The 27,883-nt window shown below is 36.9% G+C and overlaps 4 protein-coding genes across 5 annotated transcripts; 2 read left to right on the plus strand and 2 right to left on the minus strand.

The window, feature by feature from the left end:
* Nucleotides 1-1,234: 1,234 nt before the first annotated feature.
* Nucleotides 1,235-17,954, minus strand: Naa40 (N-alpha-acetyltransferase 40). Of its 2 annotated transcripts, none has more exons than XM_073073902.1 (5): nucleotides 17,781-17,954; nucleotides 17,189-17,445; nucleotides 16,855-17,013; nucleotides 7,043-7,201; nucleotides 1,235-1,548 (listed from the first exon to the last, which is right to left on the minus strand). In XM_073073902.1, the coding sequence occupies exons 1-5, from the start codon at nucleotides 17,796-17,798 to the stop codon at nucleotides 1,437-1,439; spliced, it is 705 nt and encodes a 234-aa protein (XP_072930003.1). In that variant the 5' UTR covers nucleotides 17,799-17,954; the 3' UTR covers nucleotides 1,235-1,436. The 2 variants fall into 2 exon arrangements, with proteins under 2 accessions (XP_072930003.1, XP_072930004.1); XM_073073903.1 differs by having other exon boundaries at nucleotides 17,793-17,953.
* On the plus strand, nucleotides 8,301-16,072 carry UGT47A1 (UDP-glycosyltransferase UGT47A1). The gene is made up of 6 exons (XM_073073900.1): nucleotides 8,301-8,783; nucleotides 9,786-10,253; nucleotides 10,353-10,523; nucleotides 12,947-13,178; nucleotides 13,620-13,839; nucleotides 15,040-16,072. The coding sequence occupies exons 1-6, from the start codon at nucleotides 8,610-8,612 to the stop codon at nucleotides 15,392-15,394; spliced, it is 1,620 nt and encodes a 539-aa protein (XP_072930001.1). The 5' UTR covers nucleotides 8,301-8,609; the 3' UTR covers nucleotides 15,395-16,072.
* Nucleotides 17,955-18,161: 207 nt separating the features above from the next.
* Nucleotides 18,162-21,567, plus strand: LOC140742863 (1,5-anhydro-D-fructose reductase). The gene is made up of 6 exons (XM_073073901.1): nucleotides 18,162-18,538; nucleotides 18,603-18,770; nucleotides 19,173-19,376; nucleotides 19,906-20,156; nucleotides 20,688-20,838; nucleotides 21,068-21,567. The coding sequence occupies exons 1-6, from the start codon at nucleotides 18,473-18,475 to the stop codon at nucleotides 21,236-21,238; spliced, it is 1,011 nt and encodes a 336-aa protein (XP_072930002.1). The 5' UTR covers nucleotides 18,162-18,472; the 3' UTR covers nucleotides 21,239-21,567.
* On the minus strand, nucleotides 21,555-27,874 carry Mcm5 (Minichromosome maintenance 5). The gene is made up of 13 exons (XM_073073899.1): nucleotides 27,602-27,874; nucleotides 27,302-27,449; nucleotides 27,019-27,126; nucleotides 26,625-26,797; nucleotides 25,890-25,968; nucleotides 25,605-25,763; nucleotides 24,947-25,184; nucleotides 24,406-24,599; nucleotides 23,951-24,091; nucleotides 23,537-23,713; nucleotides 22,701-22,945; nucleotides 21,971-22,113; nucleotides 21,555-21,881 (listed from the first exon to the last, which is right to left on the minus strand). Exons 1-13 carry the CDS (start codon nucleotides 27,754-27,756, stop codon nucleotides 21,652-21,654), a joined length of 2,190 nt encoding a protein of 729 aa, XP_072930000.1. The 5' UTR covers nucleotides 27,757-27,874; the 3' UTR covers nucleotides 21,555-21,651.
* Between the last annotated feature and the right edge of the window lie 9 nt (nucleotides 27,875-27,883).

Consider the following 27,883-nt stretch of genomic DNA (forward strand, 5'->3'; position numbering starts at 1 on the left):
GTAGCAATTTGGTAGCAACTATTGATTACAAAAAAACTCTATTTATTTGCGCAGTTTCTTCTCACTGGATAGGTGACCGGCCATCCTGATGTCAGAATGGCCGGTCACCTTAAAAAGTAGTTTATCTTTTTTTAATCGAAGGTAGCAATTAGTAGCAACTAATAGCAACTAGTAGCAACTAGGTAGCAACTCTTAGTAATTAATTCGATGTAAAATATGGGTAGTGACCGGCCATTCTGACGATCACCAAAAAATGTAGACGTTGACAATTTAAATCTGAAGATACAAATGTTGTTGCTAGGGAACTTGGTATCATATAAATCTATTGATACAGTTTGCGACGACAGCGAAGCAGTAAATTTTCCCACAGAGTTTTTGAACTCACTGGATTTGCCAGGCATGCCACCGCATAATTTACAATTAAAGGTTGGATCTCCAATTATCTTGCTTCGTAATTTGAACCCGCCCCGGCTGTGCAACGGTACGCGATTAGTCATTCAAAAATTAATGAAAAACGTGATCGAAGCCAGGATTTTAAATGGCAAGTTCAGAGGTGAAAATATACTCATACCACGGATTCCTATTATACCTACAGATGTGCCAATTCAATTCAAACGTATTCAGTTTCCGATTAGATTGGCATTTGCAATGACTATCAACAAATCCCAAGGTCAAACGATGTCTGTTTGTGGATTAGATTTGAGAACACCATGTTTTTCACACGGACAAGTTTGTTTGTGTTAGCTAAAGATGGACTAACAAAAAATATTGTTCACGCTATAGCATTAAGAGATTGATATTGTTTAATAGTGTTACTGTCGTAATTGTTTAATTAATGATATATAATTTTAAGGAATAAATTATAATAACTTAAAAATAATGTTTGCCTTTTGTTATTTTTATATTCCCTCATCGTTCACAGCGCTCCATGCTTATTTCACGCATATACCACATTCTTACATACATACAATATACACATTCTAACATACATACATACTTACAATAAGTAAGCTATTTTTTGTCTACACTAGAAATTACTAGGAAATTATTTATATGGCAAAACAACGTTTGCCGGGTCAGCTAGTATATTAATAAAAATGACCGGCTCTTCAATCGATAAAAGTGTATGTTTACTTTTAATCTTCAATTTATCAGTGACATTGTGGTCAAACATTGAATATTAATTAGCGCCAATCAAAAATCCACTTATCTCTTTAAAAAAAAAAGAGTCGTATAATTATCTATATAATATTTATTAGTTTTACAGTAAAAAACTTAAATACAACAAATCTCTTGGCAGAGTATCAGGATATGCACATACATAGAAGTGGAAATATTTGACTAAAATTCATTAAAGACGAAGTATTGTCTAGACAACAGAACATGACGGTCACAGTCACCACAGTTCACTAAAAGTTCTACTGACAGTTGTCGCTTCACGCGTCGTCCAATTCCTCTGGAATGTCTTCTTCCATCTCTGTCGCTTTGCTCAGGATCTCGTAGTGCGACGCTTCTTCCTTTGGCGGGCTCGTCTCGTCTAAGCTGTACCTGGGGATTTAACGTTTATACAGGGTTACTGAAAATTCGATACCTTCCCTTGCAGAGGTAAAAGTACAGTAAAGTGTTGCGATGTTAGGTATAAGATTATGTCCAAAAATAGGATCAAAATAGGACATTAACTTAGGAGCATTTTATTTTTTGCCTGAAATCGCTATTTAGTAATAAAAACTCAAAAACTTGAATATCTCAAAAATGAATCACTATCGGCTAGGGTACTTAATGACAAAATCTATTGCAAATGAGCTCTACTTTAACCCTGCAAGGGAATGTAACGAATTTTCAGTAACCCTGTATAAGTAAACTTCAGTGTCTGACCAATCTTCAGTGTCGATTTCTTTTCAAAGGTGATGTACGGATTGTCGGATGGAACTTTACACGAAACCGAAGCCAAAGATTTAAACTTTAAGAAATGTAGTCCCATGTTAAAGTAATAATATAATGATTAATTAAAAATAACGATTAATATAGCGTTTACGAGAATTTAAAGCCCTGTGATAGGTAAATAGTAAAACCATCAAGAAGAATGCACGCTACCGAGTTACTAATGGACGCTAGTTACAATTATGGAATAGTAATTTAGAATATGTAGACAATATATTTATATAGACAATATTAGAATTACAGGATGCTAGGCGGTTACAAGAGCCAGAGTTCAATATAGGTCGTACAAAGTTAAAAGCTTACCTCACCGAGCAGCGTTCGAGATAACACAAATAATAATTGGTCTGTTGTTTACTTTAGTTCTCTTTCAGTGAAATAAATTGCGATAATTTTTAATTGTAATGAGTAACGTGACAGATAGTATGAAATACTTTGTATTAACCGGTGCCCATTTAGAGGACGCGTGGACAGCCGTTTCAATATCGTTGTTGTAAACTTAAAACCTCCTAAGGTCAAAGTTCGAAAGGTTTTGTCCGGGTCCTTCGCCACGCTTTTTTCTAGCGTGAAGCTTTTGTTGAGTTCCAGTGGTGTGGTGCCACGGGTGTGGATGCAGGCTGACGTACTTAGAAGGTGGCCTTCGAAGTCCGTAGGTACATACCTGTGATCGACTTTAGGCAGTGACCACTTATCATCCAAAATTTAAGCTCATTTGACGACCCATGTAGCGAAGCGGTTACCATACAGGTCGGACGCGCAAAAGGTTCCGGGCTCGATTCCCGGCGAAAGAGACATCTAATTGATGAATTTAGATATCTGTTCTGGGTCTGGGTGTTTGTGTATTCGTCTTTGTGTGTCCATGGCACCCACGTTACAGGGAATCATAGTGTGGGATGTGAGTGTAGAAAGCGTTATTTATTTATTTATTTATATTTGCTATTATAATTTAATGAATTAATAAAGAATTTACTGTTCAAAACGTAGCCTACATTAACCCTGTATGTTAAAATCTGTCAAGCCGTTTGGGTGCACTCCAAAAAATGCGACAAACATACATACGCTTCAAACATTACCTTCCGTAGTCGAATAAAAGTAAAAGTAAAAAGTCCTCGAGGACATTAGTCTATTATCAAACAGGGTCATATACATAGGATCAATGTCGATTTCCTGGTATTTATCAATAAGGGTTGATAAATATGTAATGAGGAAAATAAATTAAACCCATACAGATCTCTACGAACCTACTGTGACCTGTGACTCGTGTGCGTCGTGTTTACGTGTGTGACGTGTATTATTGTTTACAAAGAGAAAATTTGAACATGGCATAACTCTTAGAGGTCCGATTCCGGAAGTACCAACATCATATTTTTTTTATAAATATAGCAAACCGCTACTTTGTTTTGGTTTGAAGCAATGACGGAATTAAACCTGGCTTCACGAAGCTGAAGGCAGGCTTTATCGAAGAATTTGATAGCGAAAAAAGGTCTGCTTATACCAAAAAATGAGTACCTGTGCAGTCTCTGAAATAAATCGAAAGTTAGTGTAATAAAATATCCTCCTCTTTCTAAAACTGCTGTTCCCTTAAAGATCCCGGATGAATTTAAGTACATCTTTTCCCTTTGAATCATATGAGGAGTTCGATCTTCATCCTACAGGATGGCAACACATCTGTGGCTGATCTCTAGTAGAATTTTAATCGTATGCCGTTGATTACACAATATGTCAATCAGCGACTGTAGTTACTGATTATACAATGTTCTAGAATGTCAAACTATCATCTACTACGCCACAATTAAGGAAGCGTCATATTTATATTGATAAAACATTGGCATTCTATTTGATAAGAGAATATAACGTTTACTACTTAATAAAATAAGTTAAAATCAAACAAATTTGCAAATTTAGACGATAATTAAGATTTAGGGTGTCTGCTAAAACTGGATGTAGTGGGGCCCGCCTCGTGCAACCCGCGGTACATAACAACGGCGTTGGACTGATTTGAAGAAAGTGTACGAGCGCATGCCTTTTTTTATAATAAAGAGTAGCAGACGAGCATGCAGTCCACCTGATGGTAAGTGGCTACTGCCGCCCATGGACATCTGTAATCAACCCCAGATAGGATTAGATATTCCTACCTGAGTTCAGCCATAGATGTGCAGCTACCCATGAGGACTAAGCTGGAACGCCTCGGAAAAGTCTATCTCCCTTGTCCGGTTTGAAGGGTGTGGCCCTTCAAACCGGAACACAGCAGCGCCTAACGCTGTTATTAGGTAGAAATAGGTGTGGCGGTGGTGCCGCCGAAGTCGAACCACAAAGGGTTCTACCACCTTCAAACTGCCTGCTTTTAGCGGACGCCCTTAGTAATGGCTGACAACATTTAGCAAACTGTCGATTTCTAACTTAATTCTTAGACCAATTCCCAGCAATGTATCTGCAATTTCTCTTTATGTATTAATCCAAGGTTATATAATTTATATCTATATTCAATTACGATACTATTACATAAAAATATGTTAAGACTTTATTAATCAGAATAAAAACAAAACGTCGCAGTGGATTACGATCGATTTGAACTTGACATTGACCAGTAATAATCTCATTGACCGATAAAATTTGGGTTACTTTAAAAAACAGCAATGTCATTTTTGTGTTACACATCATATAATATCAATTTCAGTCGTCCCCGAATACGTATTGAGGCAGCGTGGTGGAGTACGCTCCAAACCTGTATCGGTTATTGAGAGAGTCCTGTACCAAGTCATAAAAAATACATACAGCCGAACATAGGATCTCTTTTTCGAAGTACGTTAAAAAAGTTAAGTAATTTTAAACTACCCCTGATATATAATAACTACTATTTCGAGTTACTTTCTACATTCTGATAACTCGAAAACTGTTGAACCTAAAATCATTTTCCACGTTTAATAAGTAATGTTCATTTTTAACAACTTCAGCACTGTTAAATCCCAAACTCGATACATTTTATTTCACCAAATTTTATATGCATATTCAGTAGGTCTGAGAATCGGCTACTATCTATTGCCATTACAACGTTTGCCGGGTCAGCTAGTCATATATATATATCTGCCTGGCCGAGAATCGAACCCTGAACCCGCTGTGTATCAGACCGGTATTTTGACCCCTCCGCCACGCGTGTCGTCAAATGAAGCCAGCGGTCACTAATAAAAAGTATTGATAGTCAATAAAAACGGATGTCCGATAAAACGAAAAAAATGAACTTATACCATCATGTCACCCTTGTTTTTAATTTGATATAAAAAGGTGAACGTACGATCGAGCACGCAACAGGCGTGTGTGGCATAAATATATGCACGTAGAATTATCTCGGCTCGAATCGAGTCTAGCATATTATTATGTTGCTATCACTACTGGCTGGCAGAACTAAGTGCTTCAAGTGCTCATATTGACTAATTTTGGTAATTGGAATTGGTATTTATATATATTTCTCTATAGTAAGAGCTTTGTTTTTCGCCGACAAACTCTGACGCGGGGGCACGCTCGTATGTTTGTATTGAAAACGAATATGAACAGTGTCTAGGCACGCGTGTATGCGACGAGTTTTACATGCGTGACTTTCGGCGGGTGCACGGTGTGTTCGTAAAGCATAATGCTGTTGAAAATTTGATTAGCGCAGCCTCAACATACTGCCCGATGAACGTCCTCTCAGTACACCGCACGAGTTTTAGCGTAACCCCTGTACTTAGTAATGCATTTGTGGATCAACCTCATGTAGAATGCTTGTTCGTTTTCTATCAACATTATAAAAAATCGCTGAAATCTCTAATTTATGTTTTTTCTCTTCTTAAATGTCCTACACCATTTGATTTCAATATAAAGCCGTTTTCATTGCTTGCTACAGACACTGATAAAGACGAATACAAGCACCCAGGTCCAGGACAAAAATCTATAAATTCATTGTCATCTGCGTTGCCGTGGGACGAACGCGGGACTTTGCGTATCGCACCAATATAGTTACAGCTCTACCAACTCGAACTCAAACCATTAATGCGGAGACCGAAGTGGCGTGGACGCTGGGTTATCATTACTATGCGACCCGAGTTTCAATCTCGTACATTTTCAGATTTTTTGTAAGATAGAGGTGAACGTACGCGGGCACGCGTCGAATGGGTGACGTTACGCGAGCATGGAATCACGTTGTTAATCGATCTTACATCACACGCAAAACGATCTGACTTTGCTTGGAATTATTTGGACTTTTTGCGATTTTGAATATAAAATATAGCGAGGACATACGATGTAATGCGAGTAGTAATATGTGTACATTGTAGGTATTTGCGAGCACGCGACTAGCGCGTGTAGAGACATCTACGTATTTTCATTCGGTGCGACTCATTTTTAAGTAAACAACCAGGATTTGCTCGCACGTTTTATGCTTTTTAACAAAATATAGGTGATCGTACGTAATGTAGTGTTTGCTACATGACACGAAATTCATTGGTTACAATAACCTTTTTGGATTTGTTTGCAAAGTTTAAAAATATAAAAGCTTGGCGATATCAGACATTTCAATGTAAATCTATCCAAACGATCCATGTTGTTGTTGTACTCCGTAATAAAGGCTTTAATACAAAACACCTGTTTACGTTTAGGTTTTATTTTAGTTGTTTAAACTTTGTGAGTGTGTTTGATTGGTTTCAGTTTGAAATTAAGCTCAAAATTATATTTTTGGATTCGATAGGTTATAGTGTAGGCGAAATCTATTCATTATTTTGTGGCAGGACGACTGGCACGCGCACCAATACTAATCCTTCCTAAAATAATTAATAACTACACTAAGGGTCTTTTTCGTACCGACAAGAAACTGTCCGTGTATATACCCGCAAGTCTTGAAGAACGCGTGCGGGCGATATACGCATGCGGACAGACGCCCGCGTGACAAGAAACCGTCCGTGTATATACCCGCAAGTCTTGAAGAACGCGTGCGGGCGATATACGCATGCGGACAGACGCCCGCGTGACAAGAAACCGTCCGTGTATATACCCGCAAGTTTGAAGAACGCGTGCGGGCGATATACGCATGCGGACAGACGCCCGCGTGACAAGAAACCGTCCGTGTACATACCCGCAAGCCTTGAAGAATGCGGTGGCGGCGGGGTTGTGCGTGAGCGCGGTGAGGCGCACGAAGCGCATGCGCGTGGCGAGCGCCAGTCGCTCCAGCACGCGCAGCAGCTGCTGGCCCAGCCCGCGCCGCCGCCCGCCCGCCTCCACCTGCACCTCGTAGCTGGAAAGACATGCAATATACTTGCTACTGTTTCACAAGAAATAAGCAAAATGTCGGAACGGAATATATCACGCAACTCAAAAGATAACAAAAACAAAAAATAATAATAATGTATTTTTTAATATTCAAAATAAGCAAATAAATATAATTATATGTCCAGTATTTTTAAACATATTTATTTTGCATCATTCTAGAAGAACATGAGTGGGACAGGTCACATCAGCCCCCACACACGACACGTGATGACCACGCCCACTCTGACAAGAGCGAAACGACTGAGAAGAGATGAAGAACTTAAAGTATACACAGACTTCAAATTTGAGATTAAAAAATAAATTTTGATTCTTTTTTATTTCATTAATTAGTATTTAAGACTTAATTGAATGATGTTTGCAGCATACAGTTGACCAGATAGTTTACTGGCATAAACCCCCAGAGAGGATTAGAATCCTAGCTGGGGCCGCCGATGGATTGCTACCTTAAGGTTTAATATGATAAAACCAAAAGACGTCAAAATATAATAATGAAAAGAATTGTTATAAGACACTTAAATTACTATGAATAAAAAACAAAATTAATTATATTTTATTTAATCGGACATAAAATATTATTGATTAAATTATCAATTAAGCATATTTACTAATTAGCTAAATAATTAGCCATAAGTTAACTTAGTTGCAAAGACAATAAAAAAAATCCATCTAAACTTTTCTTATGAACACAGAGTAATATCAGCCAGAAAAATACAGTATTTTTTTAATTTTTTGGACATGATCGAATAAAATACAAGACAAAGTACAACAGTACATTAAAGTACTTAATATTTGCTTATTTAAGAATTTATAACCTTAATATTTGAATAAGTAAAAAGGGAATAGTTATGCTGCACACTTAAATAAATTTAATTTATGAAGTCTACTGACATAGTATATTAGTTTCTATTAATATTAAATAAATATATACTTATACACATGAAATATATGATATTAAATTATACCTACATACCGAAAAATAAAAATCACATAAAAATTTAGTTACATATTTCAAATTACATAATCAACACAATAGTTATTGCTTATTTCACAAACTAAAACTATATTTCCCACTTGGTGAAATTTAACGAAACGAACGACCACACACTCCCACACTTTCGAAATGAGTTCTTTTCAAAAGTAGGTAATGCACTGAGGAAAGTTGTGAATATTGCTTATCAATTTATGCACATAGCAAAAAGGGTTGAAAGGTGGCGTGTAGATAGTGCGAAGTGTCTTATCGGCTTCGTTCGTATCTCTGGCTCTCAATAGTGAAAAGAGTCTGCGGTGGAGCGGTCTTTCGGCAGATCGATAAAAGGGCGGGTGTGCGCGTGTAGCGAGGCTGCGAGTGCCAATTACCGACGGACGGCTGGAGAATGCGGGCGCGGGCTCTGTGGGTGGTGCTGCTCTGTGCCGCAGCGGCGCACGCGGCGAGGATATTGGCCGTTCTGCCCACCAACACCAAGAGCCACCATGCCATGTATGGCCGTATTATAGAAGCACTCGCCAAAAGGGATCATCATCTTACAATCATCACGCATTTTCCAATGGTATGTACAGAAAAAAAAGATAGGAGTAGGTTGGAACACCTTTGTCCATTTAAAAATGTAAAATTAAAACTTGAACGTACAACGATTGATGATTATTTAAATAATGATTTTCATAAAATACTAATGTATTCCGAAAAAACAATTGTTTCAGGTCACTGATACTTATAAATTGACATAGAACTGATTATATAAATATATAAATAATTATAAATTGAAAATGACACATAGGCCTACCAGTTGTATAAAATAAATAACTTTTATGTAACAAAGTGCCTGATAAAAATGCAAATTTTGCGAATAAAAAATGCACATAAAATTAGGCAATTAACGTTTTAAATGCGTGACGTTTACATTTGACTCGATAATTTATTTTTAAATCTGTGTCTTTTTATGTTAACAAAATAATTATCTCTTTTATAATAAAACATCTTAATCATTAAAATTTGGTCTAAATTTAGAACAATAAAAATGTTCAATGTTAGCAATGTATTTATAATGACTGGACCGATGTCCATTATTAAAATTACATATACTTGTGAAAGTCAATAAGTGTTCGTGAAATATTAATTTCAATCAAATTACAAATTTTTATATAATGAAAATAGCAAAAGGTTTTTAGTGTGTACTTGTACATCAAACTTTATAAATCGAAAGTCGTAAATGAAGCTATTCACAGATGAGTTGCTAAGTTCCCTGTCGATTAAATGAAAAGTTTGACGTGAGTTCATCATACTACAGATTTATAAGCAAACGACATGAGCGCTACACTTTTGTAAGGCAGCAGTAGAAGTGGCGACGCTCGTTCAATTCATAGATGCGCCAGCCCATTCGGAGCCGCACGCGTGGAGCGACTCCCGCTAACGACATGTCTGTTTGACCTCTTGTCTGCCGCGCGCCTTATCTCACGGCACGCGCTACGGCTACACTCGCCAATGTGCATTTAAGTGCGCCAAATAGCTGTTAATGATAATATCTTGTAATTTACCCACTTAACTGTTACAGAGGAACCCGCCAGCGAACGTGGAGGAAATAAGCCTAGCCGGAACCATACCTGAAATAGTTAACAACCTCACTTCGCAACAAAACTCCTTTAAGCCTGCATTTGTACGAAATTTGGAAACGATCATGAAAGAATGCGTCCACTCTTGCGACGTTGTATCTCGAACGCCAGCTGTTAAGGCATTGATAAACTCTACGAGAACCTTCGATTTGGTTATCGTCGAGGTGTTTGGAACTGAATGTTTCCTTCCACTAGGCGAAAGGTTCCAGGCGCCTGTTGTCGGCCTTCTGTCAAGCGTGCCGCTGCCGTGGGTCAATGACCAGTTGGGAAATCCTGACGGGACCACCTACATTCCATCGTATATGGTGGGCTATGGGCAGCGAATGAACCTCTGGGAAAGATTCACAAATACCTTTGCTGTAATTTTGGCAAAATTCTTATACAAATACAAGTCACAAGTACCGTCACAGGTAGTTTATTAATTAAATTACAATTTTATAAGTTAACAATTGCTTAACATAAGGTAGGTTATTAATGTGTCATATATGAATTAATTTATCTTATTGCAGGTGATAGCAGACCGACTTTTTGGCACTGACACGAAACTAGATTTACTAGCCCAAAATTACAGCTTAGTGTTATCGAACAGTCACTTCAGTATTAACGAAGTGCGACCACTGGTGCCCGCTATGGTGGAAGTTGGCGGGCTCCATCTGGACAACACACAAAAGTTACCAGCGGTGAGTTCACTTATCATCCATACGTTGTTGCTATCTACGTTCATATTGTCTTTGAATAATGTGGGTTCATTCATCAGTCGTATGATTTATTTATTCACTCCAAGAGATAAGAGAATATTGGTCGGCATCGATCAGTGTTGTGGTTCATTTTGTTATTGATGACATAACTGCTGTAACTGGCTGTAACCGGTTATTTATGCGTTTTACTACAGCTGTGTTCGAGACAACCGTACTAAGGGAAATTTAGGGTTCCACTAGGGTCGATTTGAAATACTCATGCAGGCCCCTGACAAGGATAATACTAGTCACCTTAAGATAACAGTTGGAATAGACTGGTCTTCTAAATCGAACCAAAAAATCTGAACATTTTTCAATAACGGTTACTTGCCAGTCAAGGACCGTGTTCTTGCCTAACCAGACATATAATTTACAATACGCCAGTGAAGTAAACAATGGGCGTTTATGTTGTTATTCATATTTCCCAGTAGCGTGAAACTATTAACCTACATTAGGCATTGTGCAGCTGAGACTCGATTATTAAGATGACCTTAGGCCCTTGTAATATTCTAGATAATGTCGGGCGAATCAATAAGTTATTGGCAAATTAAACCATTGTTATTATGAAATATTCTTGGGAAATTTTGCTTTAATGTCAGTGTAATGTAAAATTGAGTTTAATTTTGTCTTCGTTCAATTTATGGGTAATTTAATCATCGTGGTCGAACCCATGAAATTGACCGTTTTTTTAATTCATAATATTAAATTTCTTTATTAGCTACCAAACATAAATATGATTATATGGGTGACGGGCTTAGAATATTATATTAATTATATTATTGGGAAAGCCACATACAGAACAACAATCTTATTTCTATGAATTTATATGATAACGCTTATGATAAGAGGAAGTGTACCTAGAAATGTGCCACCTCGGGGGATCTTAACGAAAAGGTTAAATACGGTTAATTAAAATTAGGGCAGTAACATACAAGCGACAGTAAGCTACTAAACGAGTGCCGGCATTAGCCAGAGTCTGCTCGCAACAATCTGCGATGTGTATCGGCGTTTGTCATTGGCTGTTGCTGACTGTCGACAACGTCCGATGACAAAACACGATCACTAGTCCATTGAAGTTACATTTGGGGTTGCGGTTTTTAGAGGACGCAATTTTATTTTTTTGAAGTGTACGGGGGGTTAGTGTAAAGCTAAAACCAAGTTTGTGGGGTCGCCACCCTTGTCCCACGGCCGCCATCTTGAAAATAGGGGTTGAAATGGTTTTTACGATATATGTCTTAAACTATTTATCAGATAAAAAAAATTATAAGCATTCTTTGTTGCAAATGAAATTCTCTACAACTTTGGTCCAGTACTTTTTGTCGTAGAACTATAAATTAAAAAGTTATAAGCGAAAATGTTAAGAAATTCGAGAAAAGAAATTATATTTTTCGATATAACTTTGTTTTTGATCATTTTACGAAAAAATGATATCAGACCATTTTTGTAGCTCGTTTTTTGAGGAACAACTTTTATAAGCAACATTTTTTTATTAAGTCAATAGCTAAGGTTTTACAGCGCTCTGAGGTGAGTACTATTTGTCAGCACTCTTAACTATACATATATTATACGTGTGTACTAATAATGTGTCATATTAAGATACAAGAGAATTTAATTTGCAACAAAGAATGCTTATATTTTTTTTATCAGATAAATAGTTTAAGAGATATATCGTAAAAACCATTTCAACCCCTATTTTCAAGATGGCGGCCGTGGGACAAGGGTGGCGACCCCACAAACTTGGTTTTAGCTTTACACTAACCCCCCGTACACATCAAAAAAATAAAATTGCGTCCTCTAAAAACGCAAGGTTAGGCCTAAAAAATGTAACATTTCAATGGACTACACTGTGTTGTCGCACCAGCGACTGCCGTCCGCCACGGTCGCAGGTATGGCTGTCGCTCGTATATCAGAGCTCTTATTTACATATCTGTTTGTCGAAATTATATCTTAATTATTACATTATTAAGTATGTAGGACATATTAAAGAACGTTTTAAGTAGGTGGTGACTCTAGTGTATTTCCACTGTACGTATTTTTTATCGTGTGAATGTTTTGGATGTTTTGCAATGATATGTATCAAAGGTCAACCATTAAATTAAATTAATAACGAATAACGATACTCGCTTGTATTTTCACTGGATTCACGTATCAGTTGATATTCTTAGTAGATTTTGAAAATTCTCCCAAGAAGATGAACGAAAAATGCCTCATTTCTTCATATTCACATAGTTTAACCGATCAAAGTAGTAACAGACTCGTAGGACGATTGCCAGATATTGCTAATTCTTCGTACGATTCTATTGTTCCTTGTACAATATTAATTACTTTAAAATTGGCGATAATACCAACCTTTATTGTTTTTCCAGAAATTGAAACGGCTTTTGGACCAGTCCAACGACGGATTTATCTACTGGAGCTTTGGTTCTATGTCTAGAATAGAAACGATGCCAAGCCACAAGCTATCGCAAATATTTTCCGCTATTTCGGGACTGCCACAAACTGTATTAATCAAAATGAACCCAGCGAACCTTCCCGGGAATTTAACTGTTCCGGAAAACGTATATACTATGGACTGGATACCGCAATATAAGACATTATGTAAGTATTATTTTGAAACCATATGTAATTTGAAAAGTATTTGGATGACGGGCAGAATTCTTAAGTAGTGAATAGCTTTCAATCATTTTTTCATTAAAGATAATTTTAGTTAAATGTACACACAACACGTCACAACTTACACCTACTGTGTGTGATTTACGGATAGCCCCTAAAGACTAACCCAAAACTTGTATGTTTGATTTACGTATTTTGTTATATGATGTACGATAGGTGGTTACTTTTTAACATTACCACCATTAAAAAGTCACCACCAAGTGTGGCACTTGAGTTAATTGTAGAAATATCTACATAACGTACAGCGTACTGTACATATTATGATTCATCTCACAACACTTATCTCTCCGATAAAATGACAGTGTTTTCACAAACACAAAATTCTTAACCTTGTCGATCGATATGTTAATTTTATTTTGTAAACAGGCCACCCGAATATCAAGCTGTTTATATCTCACGGAGGTCTACTTGGCACGCAAGAGGCGGTGGCTTGTGGGGTACCCATGCTGACCATACCCTTGTACGCGGACCAGGCGCTGAACGGGCGAGCCATGAGCGACCGAGGCGTCGCCAGGACACTGTCATTTGACGAGAGTGGGGCAGATGCGTGGAGAGAGGCGCTGAGAGACTTGTTGAACGATGCGAGGTACACACGAAGTATTAAAATAAACTTTCGACTCACATAGCCTTAGGATTCGCTGTCGTAAGGGCTATGGACGCACAAAATACACGTTGACAACCCATTACAGTACATTCCACTACTGGAGATGGGTCTCTTCTAAGAATGAAAGATCTTGGCTTTTGTTCACCGCGCTAGCCGAATGTGAATTATTAGTCTTCACACCTCTGAATTTTTTTAAATAACTTTTAGGCATATAGGTTTTAAAAATCAAAGAAATCGTTTCTGCGATTCGAAATTGGGATTCAACGATTAGGAACGCAAGTTCCAACATTGGGCTATCACAAACACAGAGAAAAAAATTAAATTCATCATTTAGTTCTGGCTGGTCAAGGTTTGAACCTTTCACCCTCTGGGTGTAAGGCATGAACGTTTTTCGACGCGGATCGTTAAATAGCTATCATATCAATTTTGTTTCATGAATTAAAGATTATACGAGGGAAGCACACTATGTGTCTCAGATCTTCCATATATTTCTTCGTACAATATAGAAGGCTATTTATTACTCTAAGCAAATATTATACATTTTAAGCTCTGAAGGTCTGGGTTCAATTAGCTTGAATACTTCGAGTATAAAAACTACTGAAAAACATACTATTTGGTAGGCAGTTATCAATCTCACGCGACGTAAAGACCGAAGGAATTTGATATCACAGTACCTATTCATAAAAAAACGTGTTGATGATTTAGTGACCTTTAAGCTTTTTGATAATAAACGACAGGCCAATGACCGCCAATATTATGTTTTATTAGTAATTCTAATCATTAAAGTTTATTTATCGTGGCTTCGACCCTGTGCTAATGCTGTCACGAACGATGTTAATATGAAAACATAATAAAATGTCATGATTAAACAAACATTTTTTTTAACTCATACTAAATATATATAACTCAAAGGTGACTTAGTGATATATCAACGCACAGCCCAAACCACTGGACGGATCGGGCTGAAATTTGGCATGCAGGTAGATGTTATGACGTAGGCATCCGCTAAGAAATGCTTTGATCAATTCTACCCCCAAGGGGATAAAATAGAGGATGGAAATATTACTTCGTAACGCGAGCGAAGCCGCAGGCAAAAGCTCGTTATTTATAAATCCGACAATACGTGTAATTTTGGCATTATTTTAGTGTATAGATTATTTATAAATTGTTTTTTGTTCACAGATATAAAGAAAACGCTTTGAAACTGCGCGACAAGTTCTTGGACAGGCCGATGCCGCCGCTAGAGACGGGAGTGTACTGGATAGAGTACATCCTCCGGCATAAGGGCGCGTCACACCTGCGCTCCCCAGCACTAGATCTATCCACCACCCAATACCTGCTACTAGACGTAGCTCTCCTTAGCATAGCTATAACCGCTATGACTATATACATTCTTCATAAATTGTTCAGATACCTTTGTACTAGATGTGTCAGATGGTGGCCTAAGGAAAAAGTCGTTTTCGAAAAGAGATTCTTTAGGAGAAATATTAGTCTATTCCACTGTTTCCTTTGGATATATAAAATTAAAACTAATTAGTTTAATTGTAACTATAATGTGCTATGTTTAAGGTAAGAGCGGGATGTACGTCCAAATCGCCCAGTGGTGAAAGTGTAAATAATTATGAGTAAGGTATTTGTAGGAATATTTATTTCTTACTTAACTGCTCACAGATTGTACCAGACAAAGATTCAAGTTGAACTTATTGTGTAAAACTATATTAGTTTTTATAGCCACATACTTCACAAAAATCACAACTAAAAAGGAAATGGGATGTTAGTTGGTTACTTGGTTGGTACCTTGTAAAGTTGTAAAAAACATTGATACATATATATGATCAAGTATCATACATCATGTATCATACAAGTTGATACATATATATGATCCAATAGACCACCTGTTAACTTATGTATTTATAGTATCTGCATTATTATACGTATTATGTATTAAATTTGAATATTCTAGTGAACAAGACTGATAAAAGAAAAACCAAAGTATATACTGAATTATATATCCATATACAACAATACCAAGTTGTGTGAATATTTTATTACCAGACAATATATTTGAAAAAATCTTTACAAGGATAATATTGTATTATAATCTATGATTTTACTTGCATTTAACAAATCCGCAACAGTCACTGTATGAAAAATGTTCATGTACAAAATATTGTAATTATTGTAAGAAAACAGTAAAATACAGTTATTTAATTTATCCATCTTTTATTTAGTCACTTATCTTTTATTTAGTCAAATTAAGCAGGTAGTTTAAAATTCAAACCATCATAAATTAAGAGTAATGATGGTTTCACCATCCATCCTATTGGATGGTAAAATTTAGTTATAGTAAAGGTTTATCAATAAAACTTGTATGTCAAAAATCACAGTCAAAAACATTTTCTATTTGTTAAGTTAAAGTAAATTTAAGTTATTATTCTTTAGTAAACCAAATAAAATAAGTTAATGACTTAAAAATTGTGTATTTAAAAAAAATGATATTTAATATCATTCAGTATGTAACTGTTTTCTTTTTCTACCTACTTTCTTTGGACAACTAGACCATAGATCTGCTAATCTGGATACTGGAATTGTTTAATAAAGTCAACAGATTTTTTGTTATAAGGGTTCTTTTTCAATTTATACTATTTTATAATACATAAGTAGCAAACTAGTATGTAGTTCATTGGTTGGTACATGGTGATTATGGGCCATGGTCATCTTCATGGTGATCATATGACAATTGCCAGGTGTATATGTGACCATGTGGCACTTGGTCACATATACTTTGTTGACCCTCAGGACAAAGTTGGAACACCTCATATCATATTATGCTTTACATCGAAACAACAGCACTTAACACTACTGTAAGTAGTGGTGGCGGTGGTGTCACCAAAGACAAACCACCAAAGGTTCTACGACCTTTTAATGTAGTAAATCAAATGCCAAATGATCACACAGCATTATCTATACTACCTTTACATAAAACATGCCACTTACCAGTATAGCACAGGGTCTCCAAAGTCCATGTCGAATCTGAAGTGTGAAAAGGCAAGCAAGTTGTCCTTCTGATCCTTGGCTATGAGGTACCAGGCTGCATCATCTGTCATTTCCTCTATTTTGCGCTCTCGATTCCAACCCCATGCACACGTTTCATACCTGAAATTGTAAGTACAATTTATGTTACTATTTATGTAAAACTTTTTGCCTTTTTCTGTACTCTGTGTTTATTACCAGATTGCTCAGTAACAATTACCATATTCTCTATTTTCTTTTCACTTAATTTTATATTCTGGTGACAACTTATGACAATTTACATTACAAACAATCTTACAATCTCTTCATATTTCTCTCGGTAAGATCAATGGCCCAGTCCAGTACATTCTTGTCGAGATCCGTGACCCTCTGTATGTACATGTCCACCTCGAGTTCCCTACTCCGGTAGACCAGCAGCTCCTTGCACAGCGTTGCCATGTCCTTCAGCTTGTTGGCGGAGGTGACGTGGGCCATGCCGTCCGCTATCCGCCGCTGCTCCAGCTTCCGCGCCTGTCTCTTCTCCTTACTCTTGTTAGCAGATGCTTGGGATTTTTTCTGGAAATTGTTACGTAAATATGAAAGTTATGAGACTATTTCGCTGGGTACAAATGCTTTAGACAGAAAAAATAAGCAGATTTCTTAATACGACTAATATAAACAACTCTGTAAATAAGTTTCTGCTGATTTGAGTATTTTATGAAGATAATCAGATTTTTTTTAATTCTAATTGACTTTATTCTAAAGACAATCCTAACATTAAGGAAAGATTAAAGAAATACTTATTAGTAAACGTTAATATCAGGAAAATCAGATTAACAAGAAATATATATTTACACATCATTGAACTTTATTGATTACAGAGACTAGAAAATAGTACTTTGTTACGTTACCTTCGTACTTACCCCCATTTTTATAAGTCCCAGGAATGGAAATTGATTTGATTATAATAAATCTATTTCTTTTCATATAACTAACCAAAAATATTGTATTTTTATAAACAAACGGCGCGAAATATTTATCAATAAATGTCGCTGACAGTTCGCTGTCGCATCTTTTGTTGTCGATATTTTTTTTACTACTTAAAAACAAAGTCTTAAGAATCCAAGTCACAAATCCTAACACAGGTACGTATATGAGAAGGTATTATGCAACTGAAATATTCGATTGTGTGTCTGATAATAATTGTTTTTAGTGTTATTTATTTATTTGTTACGCCTTTTTTACTATTGATAACCTAGAAGCCCTTAGGTATAGTTTCGTTTATATTTCCGAACGGAAGATGGCCGCGAATTTTCAAATCATCGAATACATTACATCACAAAAATCAATAATTCATATCAAGAACGGTGGAACGAGAAAACGTGGTTACATTATTTTACTTCTTAATATATTAATGAAATATTGAATTTATTCTTTTTCGCAGATTGATCTGATCCCGAATTGCATTGGAACTTTGCCAAAAAATCAAGACTGTCAGTTTTAAAGCAAGCCGATCCAGGTGAAGATCAGCTGTGCTTTCGGGTTATAAGGGAGTCATTGAAAGGGCATAAAAATTCGTTGTTACCACCTGAATACGAGAATAATGAAGTACGCCAAACTTTCGCAGACCGAAGATTTGATGCCTACTCTTGGATTGGGGACTTGGCAGGTTAGTCTATTGAGAATTTTTAGCTAGTCAATTACAAATTAAAAATTTAAACGTCGTTTCTCAGGCTCCACCAGAAGTAATAGAAACCACAGTGTACAAGGCGCTAGACTTGGGATATCGTCATATAGACACAGCGTTCAATTACAACAACGAAGAGGCTATAGGAAATGCTATTAAACGCTGGATTCAAGATGGGAAAGGAACAAGAAAGGATTTATTTATTACTACTAAGGTAATTCCTTTTTTATATTTATACGTATACGTATTTTTTTTGATAATGTCTGCTTTGCGTTTGTCTTGGTTTATAATATTTTTTAAAATAATATTAATTTTAAATACTTGGTACCATAAGGTCAGAAGTCATAAGTTTATAGTGGAAATACCTAGCTAAAGGGTGCACTTTAACTTAAACAAAACTAAGCTTGATGGTGCCAATATATCACAGATAATTTCGAAAGTAAATTGTTCGCAAAATAAGTGTCTTCAAGAAAATTTCAAACTAGAGTGATTAACATTATTTACTTATACGACATTTCATTAGCATTAACGCAATATTTTTTCAAACAAAGAAAAAATACGCATCATCGATTAAAATGAACAATAATGACCTGAACAATATATAATATAATTCCAGTTGCCACACGTGGGCAACCGCGCGGCGGACGTGAAGCGGTTCTTGCACCTGCAGCTGGGCCGCCTGCAGATGGACTACGTGGACCTGTACCTCATCCACGTGCCCTTTGGATTCCGCTGCGACCCCGACACCCTCACGCCGCTCGTCAAGGAGAACGGCGACTACGATATCGATATGGAGACCGATCACATTAGCACGTGGAAGGTGCGTATAAGCTGTCTCATTGATGTTTACCGGTCTCCATTTAAAAAGAGTAGGGATAAGGGGTCTTAACCTTTTTAACATAATGAACGTGTAACACATTTTCTTGTCTTGTTACGAATCACGAAGCGACAAATGAAACAGTATTTTTTTCTGTAGGTATTTAATAGTTTTAAAGTCGTTTAAAAAAAACTGTAAGAAAAGGTCCACTTACGAGTACTTCGCCACTTACTACATTAGTAATGCGACAATTTTATTTAAAATTTCGCAGACCACTTCTACTGCCGCTGCATCTTACGGACCAGTGGTCTGTAGTTCGGTAGATAATTGATACAGAAACGCTTGTTTAAACCATAGTTCATATCTTATTAAACATAATATATCTCAACCAATAATCTAGGAAATCAAGTAAATTTTAAGTTATTTGCTTTAGTAGTACATGAAAAAATCTTTTGGAAATCTAAATGCTTGTCAGCATGTCATCATTAACATGTCACTCCATCAGTCTAATTTTCAATTACTTTTTTCAAAGGCAATGGAAGAATGTCAGAGAGAAGGCCTTATTCGCAACTTAGGATTATCCAACTTCAATGAAACGCAGATATTGAAAATAATAAACTCCGCCACGATCAAGCCCCAGGTGCTTCAAGTGGAGCTACATGCATACTTCCAACAGTTGGACCTGAGGAAGTTTTGCATGGAACACGAAATTGTGGTGACTGCATATGCACCGCTAGGCAGCCCTGGAGCGAAAGAGCATTTTGTCAATAAATATAATTACAGGTAAGGTCCCTTTAATGAGATTTAGTTTGCATATGACCGGATTACATGCAATTGCATTTTTGTAATCAATATTTATGGCGCAATAACCGACATTCCAGTATTTTCGGCAATAATCGCGAGTACTTTTGATCAATATTTTACAGTTAATTATTAATTTAATAATTAATTATTATTTATGCATCAAGAAAGTACAAAAAACATGCATGTTAAAAAGGTTTTAGCACTTTAAATTGAAGAAATTTCGGCACATTATTAGTAATACGAATATGGTTCAATTTTTCAATCCGGAAACGATAGGATTTGTAGCAAAATCTTTAAATTATAAAGTGTTTGTTGCAATTAATATTCATAGTTGGATCTTTTGTGATATCAAATTTTGACTTTCTCCACTCACGCCCTTCCCGGCATGTGCAATATACCTTAATACATGTCGCCTGTTTTTTCAAATCACTAGTTATGCACTATTTAGCTATTTTATTGCATTTAGTCCGATCTTTAATTAAGACGAGGAATTTTGTATGTCCATTTCAGCCCCGATGTTTTTCCGGATTTATTAGGTCACCCAGAAGTAAAGGATATAGCTAGGAATCACGGAAAGACGCCGGCGCAAGTTCTACTGCGCTTCTTGGTGCAACAGAAAGTCATCGTTATTCCGAAAAGTACCAGTGATCACAGGCTCAAGGTACATATTTTTGGAATAAAACATTTAATTACTTTTACAGAAAAACGTTCTTATCTAAACATCTCATGTACAAGGGTTAAAAAAATGTGTTAGCGTGTAAGCTCTTAAATAGTAGGCGTTAAAATTCTTTTTTCGTTTCAAATGGATATAAACCATTTTACATATAGTAAATGAATAATATGTTGCCTATATATTTAATGTAAACTTACATGTATCCACTTGTTTATAGGAGAACTCGGATATATATGACTTTGAATTGCTACCAGCGGAAATAAATCGTTTAAAAAAATTAGACAAGGGGGAGGACAGTCGTGTATTTAATTTCTTATTTTGGAAAGGCGTCGAGAAGCACCCGGAGTATCCATTCAAGCTGCAGACCGTCGACACGTCTAAGGATTAATTCATCTAACTTTTAAATAATTATTGGGTATGTCCCATTACGCACCACGATATTAGATGTGCATCTAAGATATTATTTTCTTATGCTTAAGGTAATCACTGTAGCTTAACGATCAGTGAAACTGATAACAACTACAAATGAATACTATTCTAGCTTATTTCCTTAATGTTATGATAATTGTGCTTTATTGTGATTACCAGTGCCACGAGTCGGCGTTTTAAATGCTGATTTCTGACCATTAATAATCTAGTCATAAAAGACGTGATATTTAATGATAATAATTGTTTTCATTCAATTGTAGTAAAATTAAAAGTGATTAAAAACGTAAATGTGTTTATTATTTAGAAACTTACAAAAATAATCCTTACAATCTAAGCACACAAGATACTGTAATAATAGCATGATAGAAGTGTTCAGGATAGTCGGTAAAGCATTTTTCGCTGTAAACGATGTTGCAGTTCGCCTCGTCTTATCATAGTGTGGATGACTTTGAGGATAGCTCTTTCAGGGTACTTCTGCCGCAGAAAATCTTGAATGATGGTCTGTTCAGAAACTTGCGAGCCTACAGCGAACCTGCGCTTTAGTTGCTTTTCGATCCGAGACAACATTTCGTGGTCTTCCTCGCTTGTGAAACCTTCTGCACCTGTGGATAAAAATATAATGTATAAACATCGTAATAACGATTGTTAATATAATATTCTAGTTGGCGACATTTAACCAAAGAATAATTACCTGATAAGCTACCGGTCATTGCAGCATCCAATGTTGAAACTTGGAATAAACGTAGAGCTTCGGTCACGTGTGCTTCAGTCGCAAATGGTTGTAACTGCATCTTAGCCAACGATTCTGATATCCGGACAATAGCTTCCAATTGCCTGCAATAGTATATTCATTAAAATAAGAAAATTGTAAAGCCCGCTCCATATTCTCGCGAGAATGTAGAGCGGGCACGTGTAGAAAAGGGCGTGGAGAAAAGCACGAGAAACGTGAATGTTGAGTCTATAGAATCGGGTTTTTCTCGCGTTCTCGCGAGAATGTGGAGCTGGCTTAATACACGCGTTATTATTCCATGTTTATGATTGGTTTGAGAGGCGTTACATGATGGGTGCCGTGCCGCGCGACAGTTGTTCTACCGAGAGTTATGTTAAATCATAAGAATTTGTGATATTGTGTATTTACAGTTCACTAACTGGCAATACTTGACGCTATAGTATAATAAGTTACTGTGGTGCATTATAGTTATACTGAGTTAGCTATTACCTGATTTCTAAGTAATCGGCCCCGGTTACTTATTACCAGGCTGCCCAGCTAGCAGAATATAATGGATCAGAATGGTCAGTTTTATTTTTTATCAGGGAATACCTGATACATTACTGACATTTTTACCTTTCTGGAGTTTTATATCCTAGGACCTTATTGTTAATGCATAAGTAAGGGTTTGGTGTAGCGATCACGACATTACCTGACAGTGATAGGTATAGAGAGGCGCTTGTCAGCGGAGCGCTCGTGTGCGGAGGCGCCGCTGCGCATGAGCACGTATCTCGCGCGCAGGCGCTCGGCGGCGGCGGGCGCGAGGCGCGGGCCGCAGCGCGCGCGGCAGTACGCGGCGTAGCGCCGCAGCAGCGCCAGCGGCAGCTCGCCCGCCGCCGTCTCGCGCTCCGCGCTGTTACCGCCCATGTGCACTGAGATTATGTGCTTCGCTAGGGTCTGGGATTAGAGGATTTTCATTTTAATAGATTATAGTCTGCGCCACATTGCTAGTCCGCTCTGAAGTTGTTGCGCGCAGGTTTAGTTAGCATATACATCGTAACGTAAGGGCACACTATCGCAGCTATGTACCCGTGGGCGAGAGCAGGCAGCAGACTGGTGCCGGGAGGGGTCCCGCGCTGCCTTCGACCCGCTAATATCTACAATTTTCTATTCGACGCGACTCGTTTATTCAGAGCGGACTAGTAGTATGGCGCGGATTATACCAAACTAAAGAAATTAAATGCAGATAGTGTAAAACAGTGTAACTATGGGCGATGCACGTAATATTATACGAAACATACACACAATTTGATTCTTAAAACGATAATAATCAAATAGATTAATAAAAGTAATAAATTTGTATTCAAGATTAAGGATGGAAACTAAGAACTACTAGAACTACTTAGGAAAAAATAAATTAAAGAATTTGAAGTACCAAATTCTAACAATGAATTATTTTAGAGTAGCAATATAAGTTAATCCACTTTGTAACACATTTATTTCTTACTTCCATACACCATGATTTAGTATGTAAAAATAATAACTCACTATATCCTTATTCTGGTCATGTTCATCCTTCACAATAAAGATCATGTCGAATCTGGAGAGGATGGTGGGCATGAAATCGATGTTGTCATCCGCCTTCGTGTCGTCCCAGCGTCCAAACACAGAATTTGCGGCTGCTAGCACCGAGCAGCGGGAATTAAGAGTCGTTGTTATACCAGCCTAGAAAAATACATTTCAATAAATAACAAACCCTTTACCCTCCACAATCATAGCTCTATTTTAGATCATCTTAAACATAGCAATAATGTCGAGGTAATTAATCTTTGCAGTTAATGATTTTTGAGCTTAATGCATTATTTTAAGTGCCCCATCATCCAGAACACAAGCATTCTGGAACATTATCTATGTGGATACTGTGGCAATAAAATACTGTTAAATTGTAACATGTGAACATACTTTGGCAATGGAGATTGTCTGCTGTTCCATAGCCTCATGGATGGCCACGCGGTCGTCTTCCCTCATCTTATCGAACTCGTCGATGCACACCACACCGCCGTCCGCGAGCACCATCGCACCGCCCTCCATCACGAAGTTGCGCTGTTCACAACATATTAATAAAATAATTGGAGTTCTTAATCAATAGGATTGAAAATCACTCGATTTTACATTGCCAAATTATTTTGATCTTATTTTTTTCAAATCTTTATTTCGTATTATAAATTATATGCTGTTTTAAATACCGAACATGTCAGAATAATAAATTAATTATGAATTTGATCTATAATGGCTCTAACATTGCATAAACCATATTTATAAAACAATAATATACTACTAGTAAGTACATAAGAGGACTATTCCTTTTTATATTATAATATATAATTGTAAGATGTAACTACTGTATATATACTTACAGTTCCAGGATCACGAATTACAGAGGCAGTGAGCCCAGCAGCACTGGAACCTTTGCCTGACGTGTACACACCAATTGGGGCTACTTTCTCTACGAATTTCAACAATTGGGACTTGGCTGTACCAGGATCACCCAGGAGCAATATGTTGATATCTCCACGACGTGTCAAACCATCAGGGAGGCGCTTGCGTGATCCTATAGTAAAAATTATAAAAAATAAGTTATAGTTCTTTGCTTTTTTTTAAAATATTTTTAATATTCTATTTTTATTATTGTTATTTTTGAGATACTCACTATGCCATAAAACCCAATGATAGTTATTGCTGAAAACTTTGTTGTAGGTGGAATTTCCTATAATCACATATCTTAAGCTCAGTAATTGAGGATATTTTCAACGAGTCAGTATAAGTTAAGTTTCCCATATTCTGATTAATTCACTTTTTTGGAGGCTAACTTATGTCATTACATTACCCATTCTCTAATTTGCACCATTCTTAACTGTAAAATTTATCAGGTCACAATTTAGCGACTCGGGTACAAACCTCCAAACAGCAAGCAAGCGATAGCCTTCTTCATATCGACAGCGCCGAACACGCTGGGGGCTATCGAGCTGGCGACGCGCTCGTAGACATCGGGCGCGGCGGCGAGGCGGCGGAACTGCTCCTCCTCGTCGGCCGTGAAGGGCCGCAGCCCGCCCGTCACGCCCTCCTCGGCCGCCAGCCCCACCGCGCGCACGTACGACGACCGCACGCCCACGGAGCCCTTGTCGCGGCCCTCCCTCTGGAACAATACATTAACATCAATATTTGTTTGTATTAATGCGCCACAATAGTCTGTTTATGTCGAATAATATTGATTATGCATGAAATGTACTATTTCAAAATTGCGCATTTTTTTGTATAGGAGTAGCTAACAAGTTTACATTTAATCTTAAGTGGCTACTGCTGCCCATGAACTTCTATATTATCAACTTCAAATAGGATTAGACTCCTAACTCAGGTTGGCAACTGATGCATTGCTACCCGTGAGGACTAAATTGAAATGCCATACTACACTTGTAACGTAACACTGCTGTTAAAAAGTAAAAGCTGAGAGCTCTAGAGGCAAACATTAAAGAGTTCTATTACCTTTAATTGCTCATACTCATGAATATAATAAATGCATAATAAAATAATAAAATTTGTTTAGTGTTTCACATACCCCAATCTTAGCAATCTTTTTAATAGAGTAGATGCCCAGTACAGTGACCCTGGCACCCGGCGCTACTCGCTCGCACAACACGCGTTCACAGTACACTGTGAGGTGACGTGGCATTTCACCTTGGGGAATGGACTCTGGGGCTTCTTGCAGTTTCAGTACCTGAATAAAATATAATAATTTGGATCACAAGATATAAAATTGCCAACTAAGATTATTATAAAACTACATAATTAATATATATTCACACATCAAATATTGTGTTTTAAAGGATATCATAACTCATACCTGATAATCTATGCATTTACATTTATCTGGAATAATGAAGTATGGATCCAATGGACATTTTGGACGGCCAGCTTGTTCACTGAAATTAAATACATTTTTTAAGCTCGTTCTTTTAACATTTTACCATGCACAGGCAAAATATGGAGGAAGCTTCCATTTGAGTTGACTCTTAAAAACAATTACTAAAGTTTACTGATGCATTAGAAGTTTGTCTAGTGTTGCAATTATTTGATTTCTTTTCTTGAACTGGTTAGGGAACGTACCCATACTATGTGACCAATTTTTTAATATTTTTCGACCCCTCCCCCCCCCTCCTGTGACCACCCGTAGTATATGCTAAGACCCCCCCCCTCCCTCCTTAAATAGTTACGTAGTATTAGAGATGGGTTGTACTAGGTAAATTTGGGATTAGGTATGCCTTAAACGTGTTATGAAATGGCGCGACGAGCAAAAAAAAAAACGGGAACTATGTCCTGAGCCGGCGCGACGAGCAAAAGCAGCCGATCGTACAACGACGTTATTGTATACGCCTGTAGCACGGATTCTCGTCGACTTGCTTGCTTGCGAGATTTCTCTCGATGAATTGTACTACGTGACAAAAATCTAAGCCCCCCCCTCCCCCTGCTCCTGTGACTTAGCGTGACATTTTAAAGACCTCCCTCCCTCCCCTAAATGGGTCACGTAGTATGGGTACGTTCCCTTATATAAAAAGCCATGAAAAAAAGAATTACTTACGTGTTACACTTCCTTGGCATAACATAACCTTCGAGGCCAGGTTTTACTGGTAAATTGGGGATAACATTCCTGCACGAACGACACTGGATTGATATTTTAGTAGCCTTCGCCTTTATCCCTGATGCAGATATCACTATGCCTGGTATCTTAACCAGCCTCGACACTGTTTCTGACTGAAATGATTTAATTCATCATCATTCATATGATATTGATGATGATATCTACATATTTTTTTTACACAAAAATATGCAACAGAGGTAAAGGATAACAAAGAAAACCTTTGTACAAAGGCACTGACAATGCTTATTTCAATTATGAAACATCTTATTGAACATAATATAGTAAACAAATAATTTGATGAGCTCCAAATCTTAGCTTCAAAAAGTATACTTACTTTTAGTTCCCTCAAGTTTGAGGCATGTGCATCTGATGTCAGCAAAACCTGAATATCCTCAACTTTCTCTTCTCCTTCCGGTCTTGGTGCAGTCAGCTCATCTGCCAACTGAGAACCAATTGAGATTTTAGCAACTACCCATAAAATTAATAATTTTTTCGTATAATTTTATTTTTGGACTTCAACAAATCAGTTTTATAAAATAAACACATAATAAACAGTAACAATAAAGTTACCACTGTTCATTAGTCACACACATAGTTTATATTGAATGTTACAGAACCTCTTTAGCAGCTTCTTCTAGTATAGGTAAATGTTCTGTAGGCTTCTTATACAACTTCTCAGCTAAAACTTCGTCAAAACTCGATAAATCTTCAATGTTTATATCAACCCAATATTGATTCAAGTTGTAATTACGTTTTAATGCATCTCTGAAAGCAGAAACATATCATATTGTAATGAAACAGTGAATAGGTATTATACCAGATCTACTACTTAGTTTTGATAGTCATAAATAGTCATAATACATTACTTTTTAAAATAACAACGCCAAGCTTACAATGAAAACATTTAAGATATTTACCTGTATTTGAAATTGAAATTCCCCGTATGAAATTGACGAATAAATTCTTTGAATTTCTTTTTCACAGCTTGAAGGTTAACTTGATCTTGAGATTCGTTCTCCTCTACTCCAAAATTATCGGAGAAAAATACTCCTGGATCATCGAAACCTTCCATTTCTACAAAGTTACCTTAGTTGTTCCAATAATATTTGAATATATTTTCACAAAGTAGATAAATTCTACAAGAATGTTGAATTTTTAATTTATGGAACAACAAGAAACAAGATTAGTTTTGGCGCGTA

The sequence above is a fragment of the Epargyreus clarus genome, unplaced genomic scaffold (assembly GCF_041222505.1).
Source record: "Epargyreus clarus isolate Ecla_fem2 unplaced genomic scaffold, WU_Ecla_fem_2.2 ptg000006l, whole genome shotgun sequence".
NCBI lineage: Eukaryota > Metazoa > Arthropoda > Insecta > Lepidoptera > Hesperiidae > Epargyreus > Epargyreus clarus.

What these genes read in the sequence shown, in the direction of transcription:
- UGT47A1 (XM_073073900.1), top strand. Translation starts at nt 8,610, where the DNA reads ATGCGGGCGCGGGCTCTGTGGGTGGTGCTGCTCTGTGCCGCAGCGGCG. An exon ending in ACCGCAATATAAGACATTAT is followed by an intron (nt 13,179 to 13,619) that starts GTAAGTATTATT and finishes TTTTGTAAACAG; the next exon opens with GCCACCCGAATATCAAGCTG. An exon ending in GACTTGTTGAACGATGCGAG is followed by an intron (nt 13,840 to 15,039) that starts GTACACACGAAG and finishes TTTTGTTCACAG; the next exon opens with ATATAAAGAAAACGCTTTGA.
- Naa40 (XM_073073902.1), bottom strand. An exon ending in GAGAGAAATATGAAGAGATT is followed by an intron (nt 17,014 to 17,188) that starts GTAAGATTGTTT and finishes TTACAATTTCAG; the next exon opens with GTATGAAACGTGTGCATGGG. An exon ending in GGAGACCCTGTGCTATACTG is followed by an intron (nt 7,202 to 16,854) that starts GTAAGTGGCATG and finishes ATGTCTTTCCAG; the next exon opens with CTACGAGGTGCAGGTGGAGG.
- LOC140742863 (XM_073073901.1), top strand. Translation starts at nt 18,473, where the DNA reads ATGAAGTACGCCAAACTTTCGCAGACCGAAGATTTGATGCCTACTCTT. An exon ending in TTGGATTGGGGACTTGGCAG is followed by an intron (nt 18,539 to 18,602) that starts GTTAGTCTATTG and finishes GTCGTTTCTCAG; the next exon opens with GCTCCACCAGAAGTAATAGA. An exon ending in CCAGTGATCACAGGCTCAAG is followed by an intron (nt 20,839 to 21,067) that starts GTACATATTTTT and finishes ACTTGTTTATAG; the next exon opens with GAGAACTCGGATATATATGA.
- Mcm5 (XM_073073899.1), bottom strand. Translation starts at nt 27,756, where the DNA reads ATGGAAGGTTTCGATGATCCAGGAGTATTTTTCTCCGATAATTTTGGA. An exon ending in TAATTCGTGATCCTGGAACT is followed by an intron (nt 24,092 to 24,405) that starts GTAAGTATATAT and finishes TGTTGTGAACAG; the next exon opens with CGCAACTTCGTGATGGAGGG. An exon ending in ATGACCAGAATAAGGATATA is followed by an intron (nt 22,946 to 23,536) that starts GTGAGTTATTAT and finishes CTCTAATCCCAG; the next exon opens with ACCCTAGCGAAGCACATAAT.